General features: G+C 56.1%; 1 protein-coding gene across 1 annotated transcript in view; it reads left to right on the forward strand.

Moving 5' to 3' along the window:
• The window catches only part of CARMIL2 (capping protein regulator and myosin 1 linker 2), a 23,241-nt gene continuing 7,402 nt past the window's right edge, over nucleotides 1–15,839 (forward strand). The window contains exons 1-28 of the mRNA XM_056500818.1: nucleotides 1–103; nucleotides 1,211–1,302; nucleotides 1,425–1,475; nucleotides 1,755–1,814; nucleotides 3,030–3,151; nucleotides 3,502–3,599; nucleotides 4,116–4,186; nucleotides 4,707–4,780; nucleotides 5,859–5,934; nucleotides 6,011–6,099; nucleotides 6,408–6,502; nucleotides 6,652–6,738; nucleotides 6,920–7,029; nucleotides 7,410–7,487; nucleotides 7,622–7,698; nucleotides 7,832–7,936; nucleotides 8,194–8,263; nucleotides 8,400–8,481; nucleotides 9,576–9,672; nucleotides 9,958–10,015; nucleotides 10,528–10,700; nucleotides 11,385–11,453; nucleotides 12,074–12,167; nucleotides 12,828–12,923; nucleotides 13,534–13,662; nucleotides 14,502–14,615; nucleotides 14,747–14,922; nucleotides 15,402–15,489. Of these exons, the coding sequence (XP_056356793.1) occupies nucleotides 64–103; nucleotides 1,211–1,302; nucleotides 1,425–1,475; nucleotides 1,755–1,814; nucleotides 3,030–3,151; nucleotides 3,502–3,599; nucleotides 4,116–4,186; nucleotides 4,707–4,780; nucleotides 5,859–5,934; nucleotides 6,011–6,099; nucleotides 6,408–6,502; nucleotides 6,652–6,738; nucleotides 6,920–7,029; nucleotides 7,410–7,487; nucleotides 7,622–7,698; nucleotides 7,832–7,936; nucleotides 8,194–8,263; nucleotides 8,400–8,481; nucleotides 9,576–9,672; nucleotides 9,958–10,015; nucleotides 10,528–10,700; nucleotides 11,385–11,453; nucleotides 12,074–12,167; nucleotides 12,828–12,923; nucleotides 13,534–13,662; nucleotides 14,502–14,615; nucleotides 14,747–14,922; nucleotides 15,402–15,489 (2,571 nt within the window). The 5' untranslated portion in view covers nucleotides 1–63. The remainder of the gene's footprint in view (nucleotides 104–1,210; nucleotides 1,303–1,424; nucleotides 1,476–1,754; nucleotides 1,815–3,029; nucleotides 3,152–3,501; nucleotides 3,600–4,115; nucleotides 4,187–4,706; nucleotides 4,781–5,858; nucleotides 5,935–6,010; nucleotides 6,100–6,407; nucleotides 6,503–6,651; nucleotides 6,739–6,919; nucleotides 7,030–7,409; nucleotides 7,488–7,621; nucleotides 7,699–7,831; nucleotides 7,937–8,193; nucleotides 8,264–8,399; nucleotides 8,482–9,575; nucleotides 9,673–9,957; nucleotides 10,016–10,527; nucleotides 10,701–11,384; nucleotides 11,454–12,073; nucleotides 12,168–12,827; nucleotides 12,924–13,533; nucleotides 13,663–14,501; nucleotides 14,616–14,746; nucleotides 14,923–15,401; nucleotides 15,490–15,839) is intronic.

The raw sequence follows: 15,839 nt of genomic DNA on the forward strand, positions 1-15,839 counted from the left end.
GCGCCTTTCCCGGGGATGCTGCCCTGACACTGCACCCCGGGCAGCTGACCCTGAGCTCCAGCCATGGCTGCATCCCCCGGAGGGATCCCCACCGAGCTGCAAGGTGAGCATCGCCCGCCACGCTGCCCAGCGGTGCTGCCACATGGCAGCTGCCAGCACGGGGCCTGCTTGGGGTTGGCAGGGTCACTAGTGGGTCCCTCAGCTGTGACACCTGAGGTTCAGGGGGCCCGTGCAGTGTCTGGGGGTTTCTTGTATCTGCAAACCTCATTTGCCTGAGGATGGACTTTGGACCAAGAGCATCCCCAGATAACCTGGCTCCTCAAGGATGGGATTCTGCACAGCTCAGGATGCTGGATTTGTGGATGCAGCTTGGTGCTGCTCAGTCCCATGGGTTTGGGTCCCTCTGACCCAGCAGCTCAGCAAGGGGGAGTGTGAAGCACCTCTGCTCACAGCCTTCTCTTGGCTGGTCGAAAAACCAAAAGGCCACAGATATCTCGGGGTCCTTCAGCCTCATCACCCAACCGAGGCTTGCAGTGGGGTGGGAAGGAGCTGGGTCACCATGTCCCCACAGCCTGACTGTACCAGGGTGGCTCCCTGGGGACGTGTGGGTCAAGCCACTGGACCCATAGGGCTTGATGTCACTGTGAAAGCCTGGTTTGCTTGGCACAGTGATGGACAGGTGTGGTTTTGGTCCTGTTTCTCCCAGTGAGAGGCATGAATCAGGAAGGCACAGAGGTGCTGCTCAAGGCAGGAGTGATGCTGCCTGTGGGACTGGCTCACTGACTCTGGGAGTGACTGGGCTGTGAACTTGGGGAGGTTGGCACAGGTGACCACCCTGTCTACTCTGTGGAGAGGAAGGACTTAGGTGACCAGTTGCTCCCTAGTGTTAAATTTGGAAAGGAAGAGAAATCAGGACCCTCTTATAATTCAGTGCCAGCTCCCAGTGGGTGAGGCAGCAAGGCAGTGTGAACCAGCAGCCCCAAAGCTCTGTGCTCAGTTGAGGCTGCAGCAGAAGATGGGGATGTGGGGGCATCACCCAAGCAGAAAAGAAGACCCAAAGGTGGTGAAGTGTGAGACTTGTCTGAGAGCAGGTGTGGAGGGAGAGAAGATGATCCAGGTGGGGACAGTATCCCCAAGAGCAGCAGGGTGCATGGGAGAGGACCAAGGTGATCCCAGCCACCTAATTTCATGTGGGCATTGGTCTTTTCAGAGGGCATCACCACATTCCTGGGGACAAAGAAGGTGCTCCTGGTGCTGAGCATCCAGCTGCAGGTGAAATCCAAGTATGACGACTTTATCTTGGTATGTGCAGAGTCCAGCCTGGGTCCTGCTTTCCTGGTTTCCCCAGGAAGGTGTTTCATGGCTGCAGTGAGGGACAGGGGTGGCTCCCATGTCACCATGGTCCCTTGTCACACCTTGCCTAGGTCCTGACACCCTGGCGAGCCTATGTGCTGCCTGTGCTGCTGCCAGTGAGGGTAAGTGTGGGATCTCTGCCATGCAACAGCCCTGGGGCTCCTGGGGGGGCTTGGGGCACCAGGGGGAGTGACCCATGGGTCACCTGGGCCACTGGGTCTGGGAATTCCTTGAGAGCAGGATGAGGAGAGGGATGGGGGGAAGGGAAAAGGATCTTGTTTGAGGGTGGGGCCAAGGCCAAGCACTACTCAAGGCATGGGAAAGTCTGGGATTTGGAGGGGAACCCTTCGGTTTCCTCTCTCCATCAGCACTGGGGTTGATCCTGCTCCTCTAACCCACAGGTTCACAGCAGCTTCAGCTTCCTGGAGGTGACAGAGATGATGATCCAAGAGTCCAGTGTGGTGAGTGGCACCAGCAACTGGGACAAACCCAACCTGGGCATTACCCCTCCTTCTGCCCACTGCCCCATGGCAAGCCCCAGTCAGGAGCCCACCACAGGATCTGGGGGTGTTCTGCTCCCCCACTGCACACTGGGGATGTTGATGCTCATCAGGGCTGCTGCCCTGGAGCTGGAGGTGCAGGAGGCACCCAGGTTGCTGGGTGGGTGCCTGCACTTCTTCCCCTCTGTCCCCACAGACAGTGCCTGGCCATGGCGCCTCCTGTTCAGCAGGGACAAGGTGACAAACGGCTGCAGGCTTACCAAGGTGAAGACAAATTTAGCAGGAGGGTGTTTTAAACCCCGTTAATCCTCTTAGAGAGGGGCGGGCACACAGGGCAGATGTGGCAGTGGGAACCATGGAAGAGAGGAATTGGATATCAAGGCTTGGATGTACTGGCTGAAATAGGCTGTGGTCCTGGTTAACCTCCTGCCTGGTCCTTTCTAACACCCTGTCTGGCTTTTTCTTGTTAAAGCCTCATCAGCAACCACAGCCTCAGCCTCCACTCAGGGTTTCTGCTGCTCAGCAGGCTGAGCTCCAGGGCAGAACTGAAGGAGCTGGGCCGAGACAGAGGGGTGCAGGGGGTTGAAACCTCAGGGTGCAGAGGGGAAAGGCATCTGACTGGGCTGTGGAAAGCCCAGGGATTGTTAAAGTGCAGGCAGTCCCACGCTCTCCTGCCTCCACAGCCCCGGGCACTGGCGGAAGCGCCGTCCCCACCATGCCAGAAGATAATTGTCATCCTGCTCCCACGCCTCAATCAGCGTGTAATTAAATCAGGGAGCATGTTGCCATGGGATTTTTTTTTTTTTTTTTCTGGTAGGAACCATAAGCTAAAAAAGCCCTAAACATCAATTAAATAAATTCAGGGAGGAAACCTCCATCCTGCAGCTGCGGCTGCTGCAGGCAGAGACAAGGCTGTTCTCACCTCACTGCGTCGGGCTGCCTCTGCATCAGCTGAAGTTGAATTTTCAGGAGGTTTCTGCCTTATTCTGGCACACTAATGTATTTTAGGATGTATTTTATCCTGAATTCCTGGTGCTCTCAGCATTCCCTGTGCTGGTGGTGCTCTGGCAGGGTTGGCAGTGAGGAGCTGATGGCTGTCACCGGTGTGTCTGGGGGCTTGGGGACGCTGTGTGCTGCCAGCTGGCTCAGGCATCTCTCGTCCTTTGGACCCTGCAGGTTGTCATAGAAACAGATGCAGCGTCTTACGCCTTCCGGTTCCTGTCCTTGGATGATTTAGAGCAAGTTGTTATCCATGTCACCATGTCACTTAAGAAGGTCTTCCCAGACTCATCCCTTGGGTAAGGGTCTTCTCCTGAGGGGTGGTTGTGTAGGAGCAAGAGCAACCCCTTTGCCCAGAAAAGCCCCAGATTGCAGAAACATGGAATGGTTTAGGGAGGAAGGAACCTTAAAGATCATCTAGTTCCAACCCACCTGCCATAAACTGGGACATCTGCAGCCAGAAAATCCCAGATATAGGAGGGGTCTACAACAGTGCTTTTAGCTGGAGAAAAGCACATGCATGGAGGCAAGACCCTGTTCCCTGACTGAATATTTCTGGCCCCCCTATACACAAGGGTTATAAAGCATAAAGTGGTGGGGATGCTCCTCTCCTGGCCCACCCTGACACACCCCTCTGCTCCCTCCCCAGGACGCTGCTCACGAGCTGCCCCCCCAGCCTGTACGAGAGGATCCAGCACATCACAGACTCCCTGGAGGAAATGCTGCAGAGCAACCCTGGGCCCTGTGGTGAGTCCTGCCATGACCTCCCTCTGGCAGGACCAGGAGGGTTGGAGCACCCTGGGGACCATTCCAGCCCTGCACACACCAGCAGCAGCTCTGCTGGCAGGACATCTCTGATGGCTTTGGTCAGATGGAGCCCATCTACTGGGGTCTACTGCCCACCAGCCCACCCTATTCCATGGGGCAGGAGCAGGTTTGAGGGGATGTAGCTCCCCAGGAACAAGCAGGACAGCAGGCAATATTGCTCAGAATCTACCTGCAAGGACCTGTAGCTGTGCATGCTTCTACCCACCCCATTAGGCACCACTGCAGAGCCAGGAGCTTTTCCTGTAGCCTGGTCTGGAGCAGGACACCTCCATTATCGCCATAGCAATGTGCCTTGCCTGGTATCCACATGGATCAAGCAAAACCAGCCATCATTTCTGAGTCCCTGTCATCCCCCTCCCATTTCCCACTCTCTCCAAAGTTCTCCTCCATGTTCCTGTGGGAAGATCTGCCCCCAGAACTGCCTTTTCTTTGCAGGGGGGTTTTCAGAGACCTACTCTGCTCTGTGTGATTACAACGGCTTTGCCTTCCGTGAGGAGATCCAGTGGGTAAGCTGCTCCATCCCATGGGTGGGACAGTGGCAGTGGGTCACCTGGTGGGCAGGATGCTTGTGGGTGCCTCATGGAGCTGGGAACTGCAGCTTTGCTTGCTTTGAGAGCCCTCTGGAATCAAACTGCAGGTGGGAGCAGCATGCCTTGGACGTGGTTGTGTCCCAGACTGTGACCTGACGGGAGCCCTGGAAATCTGGGACCTTGCTGGGTGTCCTAGTAGAGGAGAATCCTGCTGGGACCCAGCCATAACAGGACTCACTGATCCAGCTCTCCTCTCCCTACACCCTCACTCCCACCAGCCTAGGGTGTGTTGCCTTCTGCCCATTCCCTGCAGGAATCACCAATCTGTCCCACCAGGCTGGGACATGTCCCCTGCCAGCCAGAGCATTAGGGAAGGGTTTAGCCTTTGGGTTTAGGCAAGGGACTCCCCAGAAGAGGCTCCCCAAGGGCTCAGCTGCCTCCAGCAGCACCAGGACCGAGTGCTGAACCTGATCCATGTGTCCATCCTTCTGGGAAGGATGTGGACAACATTTACCACAGCCAGGACTGCCGGGAATTCAACCTGCTGGACTTCAGCCACCTGGAGAGCAGGTGAGTCCCCCCACTGCTGTGTCCCAGGCACTCATCTTCATTCTCCCTGTCCCTCTTGGGGGGCTCAGCATGCTCTTCTGCCCACGTTAGGAGCTTTTTTACTTGCATGCCCCAGGGATGCCACATCTGCAGCCTGACACTCCCCCACGCCAACTGCTCTGAGCCCAGTCCCAAGGGGCAGCAGCTGAGAGTCCAGGCAGCCTCTCTGTTCATTTTTAACTCTTAGATCAGCCTGGGAGCTGTTTATGGGGCTGAAAACCCAACGTCAGGGCAGTTTCTTGCAGCTCGTGGCTGTCAGGTGTTTCCCTATGCAAAGCAGCTGGTGCTGCTTGCCACCCTGAAACTTGCCCTGCTCCCTACCAACCCCCCCAGATATCTGTTATAACCTTGTTATCACCTGATCATAACCTGATAGAGGGGCTGTGAGATCCAGCTGTGCCTGGAATTTTCCCTGTGGGGCTCAGCCACGTCTCCATCCCAAGAAAGATGGAGCAAGGGGAGGCACCTGCCAGGCTGGGCTGCAGTGAGTCAAAGTGCTGGATTGGATGTTTTGGGGAACAGAGGATCTGTGCTCAGCTGGTGAAAAAGCAGACAGTTTTAGAGATCTCTTTGGATGAGGAAGTAAAAATGAAACTTGTTTGCACTCAACCAAAACCTGTGGTGTTGCTCACATGAGAGATCAGAGTTAAAAAGGATTTTAAACCCTAAGGTTTAGACAGAAGCGTGCAAAAATTTTGATTAATTTTATTTTCCCCAAGGGAATAATCTGGAGAAGATGATCTGTACCTGTGGGTTGCTTTAAACCCACAATCCCCAGTCCTGTTCTGTTGAACCTTGTGTTGGGGCACATTGAGGTTGGGTGTCTTGGAGCATCCCAGGGTTGGGTCAGTTGGAGCAACTCGGGTTTGGCTGTGTTGGGGCACCATGTGATGGGTGTGTTCTGGCATCCTGGGTGCCTGGGGGCACCCTGGGGCTGGTTGTCTTGGGACATACCCCAGTTGGGTGTTTTGGGTCACCCATTTGGGACTAGCCTTGGCTCATCCTGGCCCTTGACCCTCTCACACCTGTCATCCTGCAGGGATGTGGCTCTGAGTGTTGCTGCCTTGTCCTTCAACCTGTGGTTCACCAAGCTGTCCTGCAAGGATTTCAGGCTGGTGAGTGCTGGTGCTGTGGCTCTGGGTGCACCAGAGGTGGCCAGGTTCCCAGCAAGGCTTTCTTCTTCCCTGCCAGAATCAGGAGATTTCAGAGCAGTTGCTCTACATGCTCAGCAAATCAGTGACGCTGGAGGAGCTGGTGCTGGAGAACAGTGGGTTGAAGGGGTAAGTGAAGGTGCTGCAAGGCAGTGCTGAGCAGGATCTGGGCAGCCTGGTGGTTCTTCCCTCAGTGCATGGAGCAGGGAAGTCCATGCATGGGCTCTTGTGCCCCTCCACACTGGGAGCAGACTCCCATAGCCTGGCAGGGAGTGGATAGCACCCACCCCTGGAGATGCTCTGCTTCCTTCTGGCTGCAGATGGAGCCAGTCTGGCACACAGGCTGGTGGCATGTCCCTGTAAGACTACAGGGTTGGTGGCTGTGTTTCCTGGGGGTGTCCAAGCACTGCTCAGATGGGTGGCTCTTCTCCCCACAGTGACTTCGTGCAGAGGATGGCCCAGGCACTCAGCAGCCATCCCAACTCTGTCCTGCACACCATCAACCTTGCTGGCAACCAGCTGGAAGATAGAGGTACACAAATTCTGGGCTGGGATGAGTTTGCACCCACAAAAACAGATGTTCAACTCCAGATCCCACCAGCAGCTGCCTCCTGTCCTGGAGGCTGGAGCTCGGGGTGGGCTGTGCTGGCACAGCCACTCAGAGCTCTCTGCTCTCACCAGGGGTCATTGCCTTCAGCCGGCACGTGGAGAAGAGTTCCAAGGGTCTGCAGAGCCTCAGCTTGGCCAGGACAATGCTCACAGCCAAAGGTAGAGCCCAGACACCCTTGCCCCATGCCACTAAAGGAGTGACAGGAGGGGCTGCACTCCAGGGCACCTTTGTGGGTGTGAGGTCCTGCTGCCCCAGCTGGAGGGAGGTTCCCTTGCTCTGCTCCATGCATCTCCCATGGACACTGTCTGTAGGCATCCATGTCTCCCTCTCTTTGAGCAGGGATGAGCACGTTATGCAAGGCCCTCACAGATAACAAAGCCATTGGATTCTCCCTCCGGCACTTGGACCTCTCTGGAAACCCCGGCACGCTGGCTGGGGATGACATCAGTGTGAGTGCCAGTGCTGTGATGGGCAGGGTGACATCCCTCAGACTGTCCCCAGTGTGGTTTGGGTGACTTTGGTCTCCTCTGGTCTGTGCCCTGCCCTGCAGCACCCCAGGGATGGGGAGCTCGTGGCTGCAGCACCCTGTGCCTGCCTGGGAGCAGCTGGGGACACCGGGGACATCCCCCTGCATCTCCCTGTGGGAGTGTGGGAGATGCCATCTGGAGCAAGGATGTATCCCATGAGAGAGTGGGTTCCTGTGTGCTGGTTTCACCCCTGTGCTCAGCAGAAGGGAGCAGACAGGCTGGAACTGGGATTCCAGGGCTGCAGGCTGCTGGGTGGGGAGTGGGATTCAGGGGCAAAGCTGCTGAGCCCCCTCTGCTCACAGAACCTGCAGAGCCTCCTCCACCACTGCCACTCGCTGTCCCATCTCAGCCTGGCTGGCACAGACTGTCCTTTGGATGCTGTGAGTACCTTGCAGGGGTGCAGGGGGTCCTGGCAGTGAGCCCTGCCCTCAGTCCCCCTCCACCCCCGAGCTGTGTGAGGGGCTGCAGCAGCTCTGGGTCCTCCTCCACATGGCTCACATCCCCACCCTGGCAGCTCTTTGGAGCCCTGGTCCACGGATCCCACACCAGCCTCATCCACCTGGACCTCTCCAAAAACGTGTATTCCCACAAGTAAGGCCTGGGATGGCTTGTGGGGGTTTGTGGTACCCAGGGGGGTATCAGGGGTACCCAGGGGGGTGGTGGTACCCAGGGGGTGGCTGGTGCTGAGTTGCAGTTGTTGCCATGTTGTGCCCATCCTTTTCAGGAGGGTGAAAACCATCTCCCCTGACATCAAGGAGTTTTTCAGCCAGGCCTGCTCCCTCAGACACGTCTCCCTGGCAGGTACCAAGCTGCCAGCTGACGTTGTAAGGTGCGGTTGGGATGCGGGGAATGGACTTGGGGTGAGCATTGGGCAGGGCTGGTGGGGAGGATGGATGGATGGATGGATGGATGGATGGATGGATGGATGGATGGATGGATGGATGGATGAGGCTGTGAGAGGCAGAGCTCTGGGAAGGATTCCTTCTCCAGCATCTCACTCCCACTGCCTGGACTGTTGGGGGTGCCCCATGGCAGGTGCTGGTGCCCCCATTTCTTGCACTGATGGGGGTTCGGTGACTTTTCCAGGGCATTGCTGCAAGGGCTGGCAGACAACAGCCACATCAGTGACCTGCACCTGGATCTCAGCAGCTGTGAGGTGAGGGCCCAGCAGCCATGGGGGTCCCACTGTGGCAGTGTGGAAGGTCTGAGCCCTGTCTGACCTCCCCCACAGCAGGATCTGGTTTGCAGGGCTCGCTGCCCCCCCTGTACTGATGTCTTGTGTTTCTTCCAAGCTGAGATCAGCGGGGGCCCAAGTCATCCAGGATCTCATCCCTGATGCCAGCTCCATCAGCCACCTGGACTTGTCTGACAATGGTAGGTTGCTTTCTCCCAGCCTTGAGAAAATCTCCTCCATCTCCTGGACCTTCATGCCCAGTCACCCATCAAAGAAAGTGGGGTGGTTTCTTTATTCCCTCCTGCTTCAAGGCTTGCCAAAATTTCTCATTTCTCATCTTTCTTGGTAAAGTCCTCTTCAGTTCACTGAATCTGGAGTGGCTTGGTGTTGCTGGTTCAGGGTTTGAAGCGCTGAAAGGGTTTCTCTGGGCAGAAACTCTTCCCAGCTCTCTGCAGGTGTTTGTAGCCTCTGCTGCCAGCCTTGTCCTGCTGTGGCCTCTGAAGCCGTGGGCAAGTGATCCTTATCACAAACACCACCTCTGCCAGCTGTTAATTTTACCTAGGAGGCCCTAAACTCTCAAACAGCTTTGCTAAGATCTCACAGCAGACCATGGAATGCCTCAGAAGCTAAATGGCTCTGGGAAAGCTGATGTGGTTTGTAGTCCTCCAGGACACCAATGCTCCAAAAGCTCACGGTCTCACCCACACTCTCTGGTCAACCTTTGCCAGAATATGCTTCTGTTTTTGGCTTTGCCAGTAGAGCATCTCTGTGCAGGAGGGGCAGTGCACAGGTGGGTGTTGGTGCCTCATGCCCTTGGCTGGTTCAGCTGCTGGGTGAGCAGATCCCTGCCCATGTCTCTGCCTGATTTCCCTGGGGATGTGCAGCCAGGAGGATGGAGTGCAGGCAGCTGCCTGAAAGCTGATTCCCCCTGTGCTGCCCAGGGTGGTGGGTGGGTGATGGGTTGCACACCCCTGAGGGATGGCAGACAGCAAGTGCCATCTCCAGCTCCCTTAGTGCCCCCATGGCTCAGCACAGCCTCAGCACCCCAACACCAGGAGTGCCCACAGTGGCTGCTCCATCCCTGAGGTCATTTCTCAGGGACCCCAGCCCTGCACAGGTCTTGTCCCCTTGGGGAAGCCAGGAAGGGGGGAAGATATACAGGAACTTCCTGGGCATCTCCAGCATCCCACTGTGGCAGCTTGGTGGCTCTGCATGTCTCCTGTGAGGGACCACCTTGGTGTCACCTCCATGGGTTTGCTGGAGCATCTTGTTGAGTGTCTCCCACCTCCTGCAGGCTTTGACCCCGACATGGTGACCCTGGTGCTCTCCATTGGCAGAAGCAAATCCATCAGGCACGTCTCCCTGGGGAAGAACTTCAACATCAAATCCAAGTGAGTGCAGAGCAGCAGCACCCAGGCTGGGAGCCATCCTGGAATGGTGCACCCACCCTGACTATCTCCCCATCAAAAGCCCACAGGCTGGTAGGAATTCCCTGCCCGTCCTGGCTGCTCCAGTGCAACAGGGAGGGTCACCACCTCCAGCACTGGTGCAGTGTCAGAGATGGGTCATAGCCCAGGCAGAGTGGGAGGGAGGACAGAGCTCTGCCAGCTGCCTCTGTGGCCCCAGGGCATGCACAAGTAACCCCCTCACACACACACACACCATCTCTCCTGCAGGGAAGGTCTGTTGGATGTCCTGCACCGCATTGTCCAGCTCACCCAGGAGGAGGATTGTGTAAGTCCAGCTTGTCCTCAGCCACCACAACCACCCCATCCCTGCTCCTGGTCACCCTCAGCCACCACTGTGCAGTCTCCATGCTGGGGTGCCATCCAGATCCCTCCTGCACAGGCTGGGAGCAGTCCTCCCTCTCTCCCACTGCCATTCAAGTCCTTCTGCTTTTATTTTTCCTCAGTCTGAAGCAGAAGCTCAGACAGAGGAGTGGGAGCTGTTCCCATTCTTCTGGAAAATGGGAGCCTGTGTCTGGCTAAAGGCATGGAGACAACATGGATCCAGCACAGCTTTCCCCAAAAACCTCTCTTTTCTCCTCACTGCCTGCCAGGCATCTGAGCTAAACCCAGCCTGTTGCCTGAGCACTCGCTGCCCTCCTGTTTCCTGGGGTTCAGCATCACTTGTTCTCTCCAAAACCAGCCCAGAGGCTGCTGGACAGGGATGGAGGCTGTGTCTGAGGGGTGACATGCACCCTGACATGTCCTGGCCACCTGTCCCCCTCCCTGTCCCTTTTCCAGCCTCTCCAGTCATTGTCTGTGGCTGAATCACGCCTCAAGCTGGGAACTAACGTCCTGCTGAGTGCCCTGGGCAGCAACACCAGCCTGGTCTCCCTGGACATCAGTGGCAACGCCATGGGGGACACAGGGGCCAAGATGCTGGCCAAGGCCCTGCAGATCAACACCAAGCTCAGGTAGCAGCAGCTCTGTGGCACCCTGTGGGTGGCCCTGTGCTGGGTGGCTCTGACATGATGGTTGTGGTGCTGATGCCACCAAAGGAGGCTTCTCATGGCTCCTGGTGACCATGGATGTGGTCCTGGACCACTCCTGGTACATGGCTGGGTGCTATAACTGCATTTTGCACCTATGGCAGTGATCTGGCAGTGCTGGCAGGGGCCATGTGAAGGACAAGAGAACAGCTCAATCTTTGCCCTGGTGCTTGCCGCCTCTTGTCCAGGCTCCTGCACAGCCCAGTGTGCTGCAGACAGATCTTTGTGGTCGCTGCCCTCACCCCATGCTCTGCCATCAGTTCCTAAAACACCATTTTTGACCACTTTGTGTACACTAAGCCAAAGCAGGGGTGCCTGCAGAGGGCAGGGAATGGTGTTCAGCCAGGGCTGTTCCTCTGGGAGACATCTGTCCCTGCCCACAGGATGGTGCCTGAATGTCTCCTCCCAACTCTTCACTCCCTCCAGGCACCCCTAATCTATAACTCCTTGCAAAGTCCAAGTTTAGGTTTTGGATACTGAAAATTGTAATTTTTAACCTCACTTTTAGGCTCTCTGATGCCTGGGGTCAGCCTTGGTCTGACTCTTGCTGGCATCACCTCAGGGCCGTGTGGGTGTGGACAGGGCTCACCAAGGTCCTCCTTTTTGTAGGACTGTGGTTTGGGACAGGAACAACACGACTGCCCATGGACTCCTAGAGGTGGCTCAAGCTTTGGAGAGGTAAGGAAGGAGCCTCTTGGTCCTGCTGGCTTGTTACTATCATGTAAAAGAGCCTCTGTCACCAACATCCACTGTCCCCAGGGCCTTTTTTCCCCTTGAATGGCAAGGCCATCACACAGTTTCATACATATCCCAAGGCAGTTGGTCCACAGCTCTGGCCTTGCAGCCAGAAAAGCAACCTGACACTCATTTGGTGATGACACCCCCATTGCCAACCTCAGGGGCTCCCCTGGGCTCTGCATCCCACCCAGCACAGCCTCGTGTCCCAAGGAGCCCCCAGTGAACACCAGGGATCTGCTGCTGGTGATGCTGTGATGCTCCTTCCTCCCTGCCCGTGGCAGGTGGGCAGTTTTTTCACCTGCTGAGCACACCCACATCCCTGAGTGGTGTTTGGCTGTGCAGAGCTCTGGGGGTCTGCAGGAAGGGGAGAGCCAGGGCAGGTGGTCACTGCCACCCCAGCAGCGCCTGCCCAGGGACGGGGTTTGGCCATCCCTGTCTCCAGGCTGGACCTCAGGACAACATCCAGGCTGCTGCTGGGTGGGCTCAGGGCCTGTGCCATGCCTGTGGGGACATGGCCAGGAGGAATGAGCAGCAGCTGCTCACCCCACTCTGCCCCACAGGAATTTCACGCTGAAGGCGATGCCGCTGCCCATGAGCGACGTGGCGCAGGCTTATCGCAGCAGCCCCGAGAGGACGGAGGAGGCCGTGCACAAGGTGGGGGTCCTGCTTGGAAGGACAGGTGTCTGCCAATAAAGGCAGAAGCTTCTCTTTGAAATGGAGAATGTAAACACCCTCCCTCCAAATTATTATAATTTTGAAATTGAGGGGCTCTCAGGCAAAGATATGGGAATTAGGAGTAACAGTTCTTTACTAGGAAAATTAAAATAGAAATGCAGTATTACACAGAACAATCCCAAAAAACACTGGCAGAGTCAGAATCCAAGCTGACACCCGTCAATCAGTCAGGGTGTTGGCAGCAGTCCCATTCAATGTGGCTGCATCCTCCTGCAGTGGCAGATGTGGTTCAGCTGGAGCAGTGCTCCTGTAGAAAGAGCAGTTTTCCTCTGAAGGTCCAGGGATGATGTGGAAAGGTCTGGCTTTCCTCTGGAATCCAGTGGAAAGACAGTACCTTGCTATTCCAAATCTCAGTTTTTATCCAGGCAGGAAAGGTTTGGCTCCTCCCCCTGGCTGGAGCATCTCCCAGTGGGATGATGTAATTTTATCAGTCATGCACTGGGACTCAATGGTCCAGCAGCAGATGATATCTTCCTTGGAGGGAGGATGGGTTGTGGAAAAGGTAAAGATGATTGCCCCAGCTGGTTTTGAAGATGGACCATTAGCAGATAGGATGTTTACAGCCTCTTGCCTTTGCAGCTGCAGTCCTGCCTGACAAGGAACCAGCTGCGGCAAACACTGCCGGCTCAGACCTTCCGGCTGCAGCAGGGCATCCTCACCACCTCCTCAGAGCAGGTCTGACACACAAATCATTGCACAGGGATGCTCCTCCCCTGCCCCAAACCACCCTGGCCTGCTCATGTGAGCTCTTGCAAGCAGCAAAACACCATTTTAACCTGGAAGGCAGAGGAGATTGGAGGGATGGAGCAGGTTGCTCAGAGAAATTGTGGTGCCAAATCTCTGGAAATGTTCAAGCCCAGGCTGGGCTCAGCATAACCTGGTCTAAGTGGAAGGTGTCCCTGACCATGGCAGGGGGGTTGGAATGAGAGAACCTCTAAGATCCCTTCCAACCCAAACCATTTCATGCTTCTATGGTGAGGGTGGGGGCGGATGGAAAGCAGATCTCCTGGAATCCTGCTGGTTGCATCCATGCATTTCGTGCATGTACACTGCTGAGATAACTTGCTGCTATGCTAGCTATACAGTGTGTTCCTGCCCCCCTGCACTCTTGCCAGCAAATCCCTGCCGTGCAGCATCCCTGGTTATTAGGCAGGAATGCTCTTGGAGGCTGTAACCTGCCTGTCCCCCCTCTGAGCATACTCTTCTCTGGGAAAGTCACAGCAAGGAGGGGAACTGGCAGTGCTGCTCCAGCTCTGGCACATGACACAGCCTCTCTGTGCTCCAGATGGTGAATGAGATCTGCCTGAGTGTGCAGAAGCACGTCGACATCCTCAGCACCTGCACGGGCAGGGAGGTGGAGACCGACATCCTCTGTGCTGAGGAGGCCATCAGGAATGCCAACCTCTCTGTCAGTGTGAGTCCACAGCGTGGGAAACCCCCCCAGCTCACCCAGCATCCATCCAGGATCGAAGCAGGGCATTGATTAGTTAATGACATCATTAACCAGCAGTCAGGGAATTCCAGAATGTCAATGCAACAGACACACACATTCGAGCACTTGCAAACATTAAAGAACAGCTGAGAATTTCTGAATTCCCTTTTAGAACAAGGATCAAAATGTTCTTAGTCCCCCTGACCCAGAGACACACAGCTGTGTGCAGACCCCTCTCTTCCTCTGGCATCCCATGCTCACACGTCCCTCCTTGGGAGAGATAGGTGCTCCAGCTTTGAGAACAACCTGCAATCCATCAGCCCATTACAAAATCCATCATGTTGGCTTGGCAGCTTCTGGCTCTGTCAGACCTGGTTTGATCCTCCTCATCTTGGTTCTCTCTCTCCATTGCACCTTTTTGTTCTCCTCCTCTACTTCTCTTCAAATCACCTCCTTTCCCCTTTTCCCCAACTCTCTGGCAGCCCCCTGGTTACCTAATCTGCAGAGACAGGATTTAAGAACACAGTACTGATGTTGGAAAAGTGGTGAAAAGGGCTGGTTAAGGGTGTCCCTGATGCAGATAGTGGGGTGCAAAAGGGGAAGGAGAGTCAGTGGGTGGTGGGGAGAAATTGAGGGGATGCAGGGACTGTGAGGGACAAGAATGCCCAAACCTGGCCCAGCAAAGCCAAAAGATCACTGGTCTCCCCAGCTGCTGGAGGTGATGCTCTTCCACAGGGCAGCCATGGATGCAGGCTGTGCATGGAAATATGGGAAGAGTAGATGACATGGGATGATCCATACCCTCTCTCTTCCTCTGTCAGATCCTACCCCTCTTGTATGAGGCAGGAAACACCCCCTACCAGAATGGCAAGCTGCAGCACAAGCTGGAGTGTCTCACGGAGGAAGCATCACAGATCTGCAGCCGGGAAATCCAGGTGGGCACCCACGGGCAGCACGGGATGTTCACCAGCATTGGCCCAAGGATAAGGGGGATGCTGTCTACTGAAAACCATATGAATCCTGATAGAAAAGAAACTGAAACCTTCCTTTCCTCCCCAAACTTCAGGCAATCATGCAGGCGGTGCTGGACACAGCCCACAGCCTGTGCCCAGCTGTGGTGCAGAAGAGCGGGGTCAGGGATCAGCTGGTCAACGCCATGTCAGAGAGGATCTGCCTCCAGGACCACCTCAGCCTCACTGCAGTCCTGGACCAGATGGTCACCGATGTCTTCAGCAAGCTGAAGTGGGTGATGTGCTGTTTTTCCTTCTTGCTCAGTCCCTGGCACTGACCCATGGGGCCAGAGGAGCGTTCTGGAGGTTCTCTACCAACTTTTCTCCCCGCATTTTGGTAGAGGTGTGCTGGGTCCTGCTGCTGTGTTTTTCCAGCTGTAGCTTTGCTTCCTGCTTGGATCCACTTTGGATGAGTCCCTAGGGTGCTGGGGAAAGCCATGGGGTGGCGTTCCTGCAGGCACATCCCCTTGGCTGGCCCTGACCATCAGCAATGTGATGCATTTGGCATTCTCCATCCAGCCAGTGCCTATTCCCATTCCTGCTCTGGCAGCACAGACCCAGCAAGCCACAGCACATGGCCATGTTCTGGAAGCCCCTCTGTGTGCCGCAGCCAAGCATCCATCTCGTCAGCAAAGCCTTCCCTGGGGAGGTGGCCCCATGGCTCACAGGCTTGGTGGGTGCTGGCCCTGAGAGCCCTCTTTCTGCTCCCAGTGAAATCAAGCTGTCCATCACAGCTGCTGTAGCTGACTGCATTGTGGACACCGTGCTGGGGGACCTGACCATCGCCCAGTGCAAACTGGTGAGTGCTGAGGGCTGCCACCACCTGTGGGATGGGGATGTGGGGCTGTGATACAGGACGGGGGTCTGGGTAGCCCAGCATTGTCCAGATACCGGGATGTGATACCGTCAATGCTGTGACAATGGATTTTCAGGCTGAGAGCAGGACAATTCCCACCCAGGCTGCTTTTCCTCCCAGGTAATCCTCTCCCAGTGTGGTCACAGCAATATTAACACCCTGAGCAAAGTCCCAGCGCTGCTGCCGTGTGGTGGGGGGTGCTGGGGTGACGCCAGGCACCGGCCACTCCTGCAACAGGGCAGCTGCGCTGGGCTGGACACCGGCTAATCAGGCCTAAATCCGCTCACAAATCC

The sequence above is a fragment of the Oenanthe melanoleuca genome, chromosome 11 (assembly GCF_029582105.1).
Source record: "Oenanthe melanoleuca isolate GR-GAL-2019-014 chromosome 11, OMel1.0, whole genome shotgun sequence".
Taxonomy (NCBI): Eukaryota; Metazoa; Chordata; class Aves; order Passeriformes; family Muscicapidae; genus Oenanthe; species Oenanthe melanoleuca.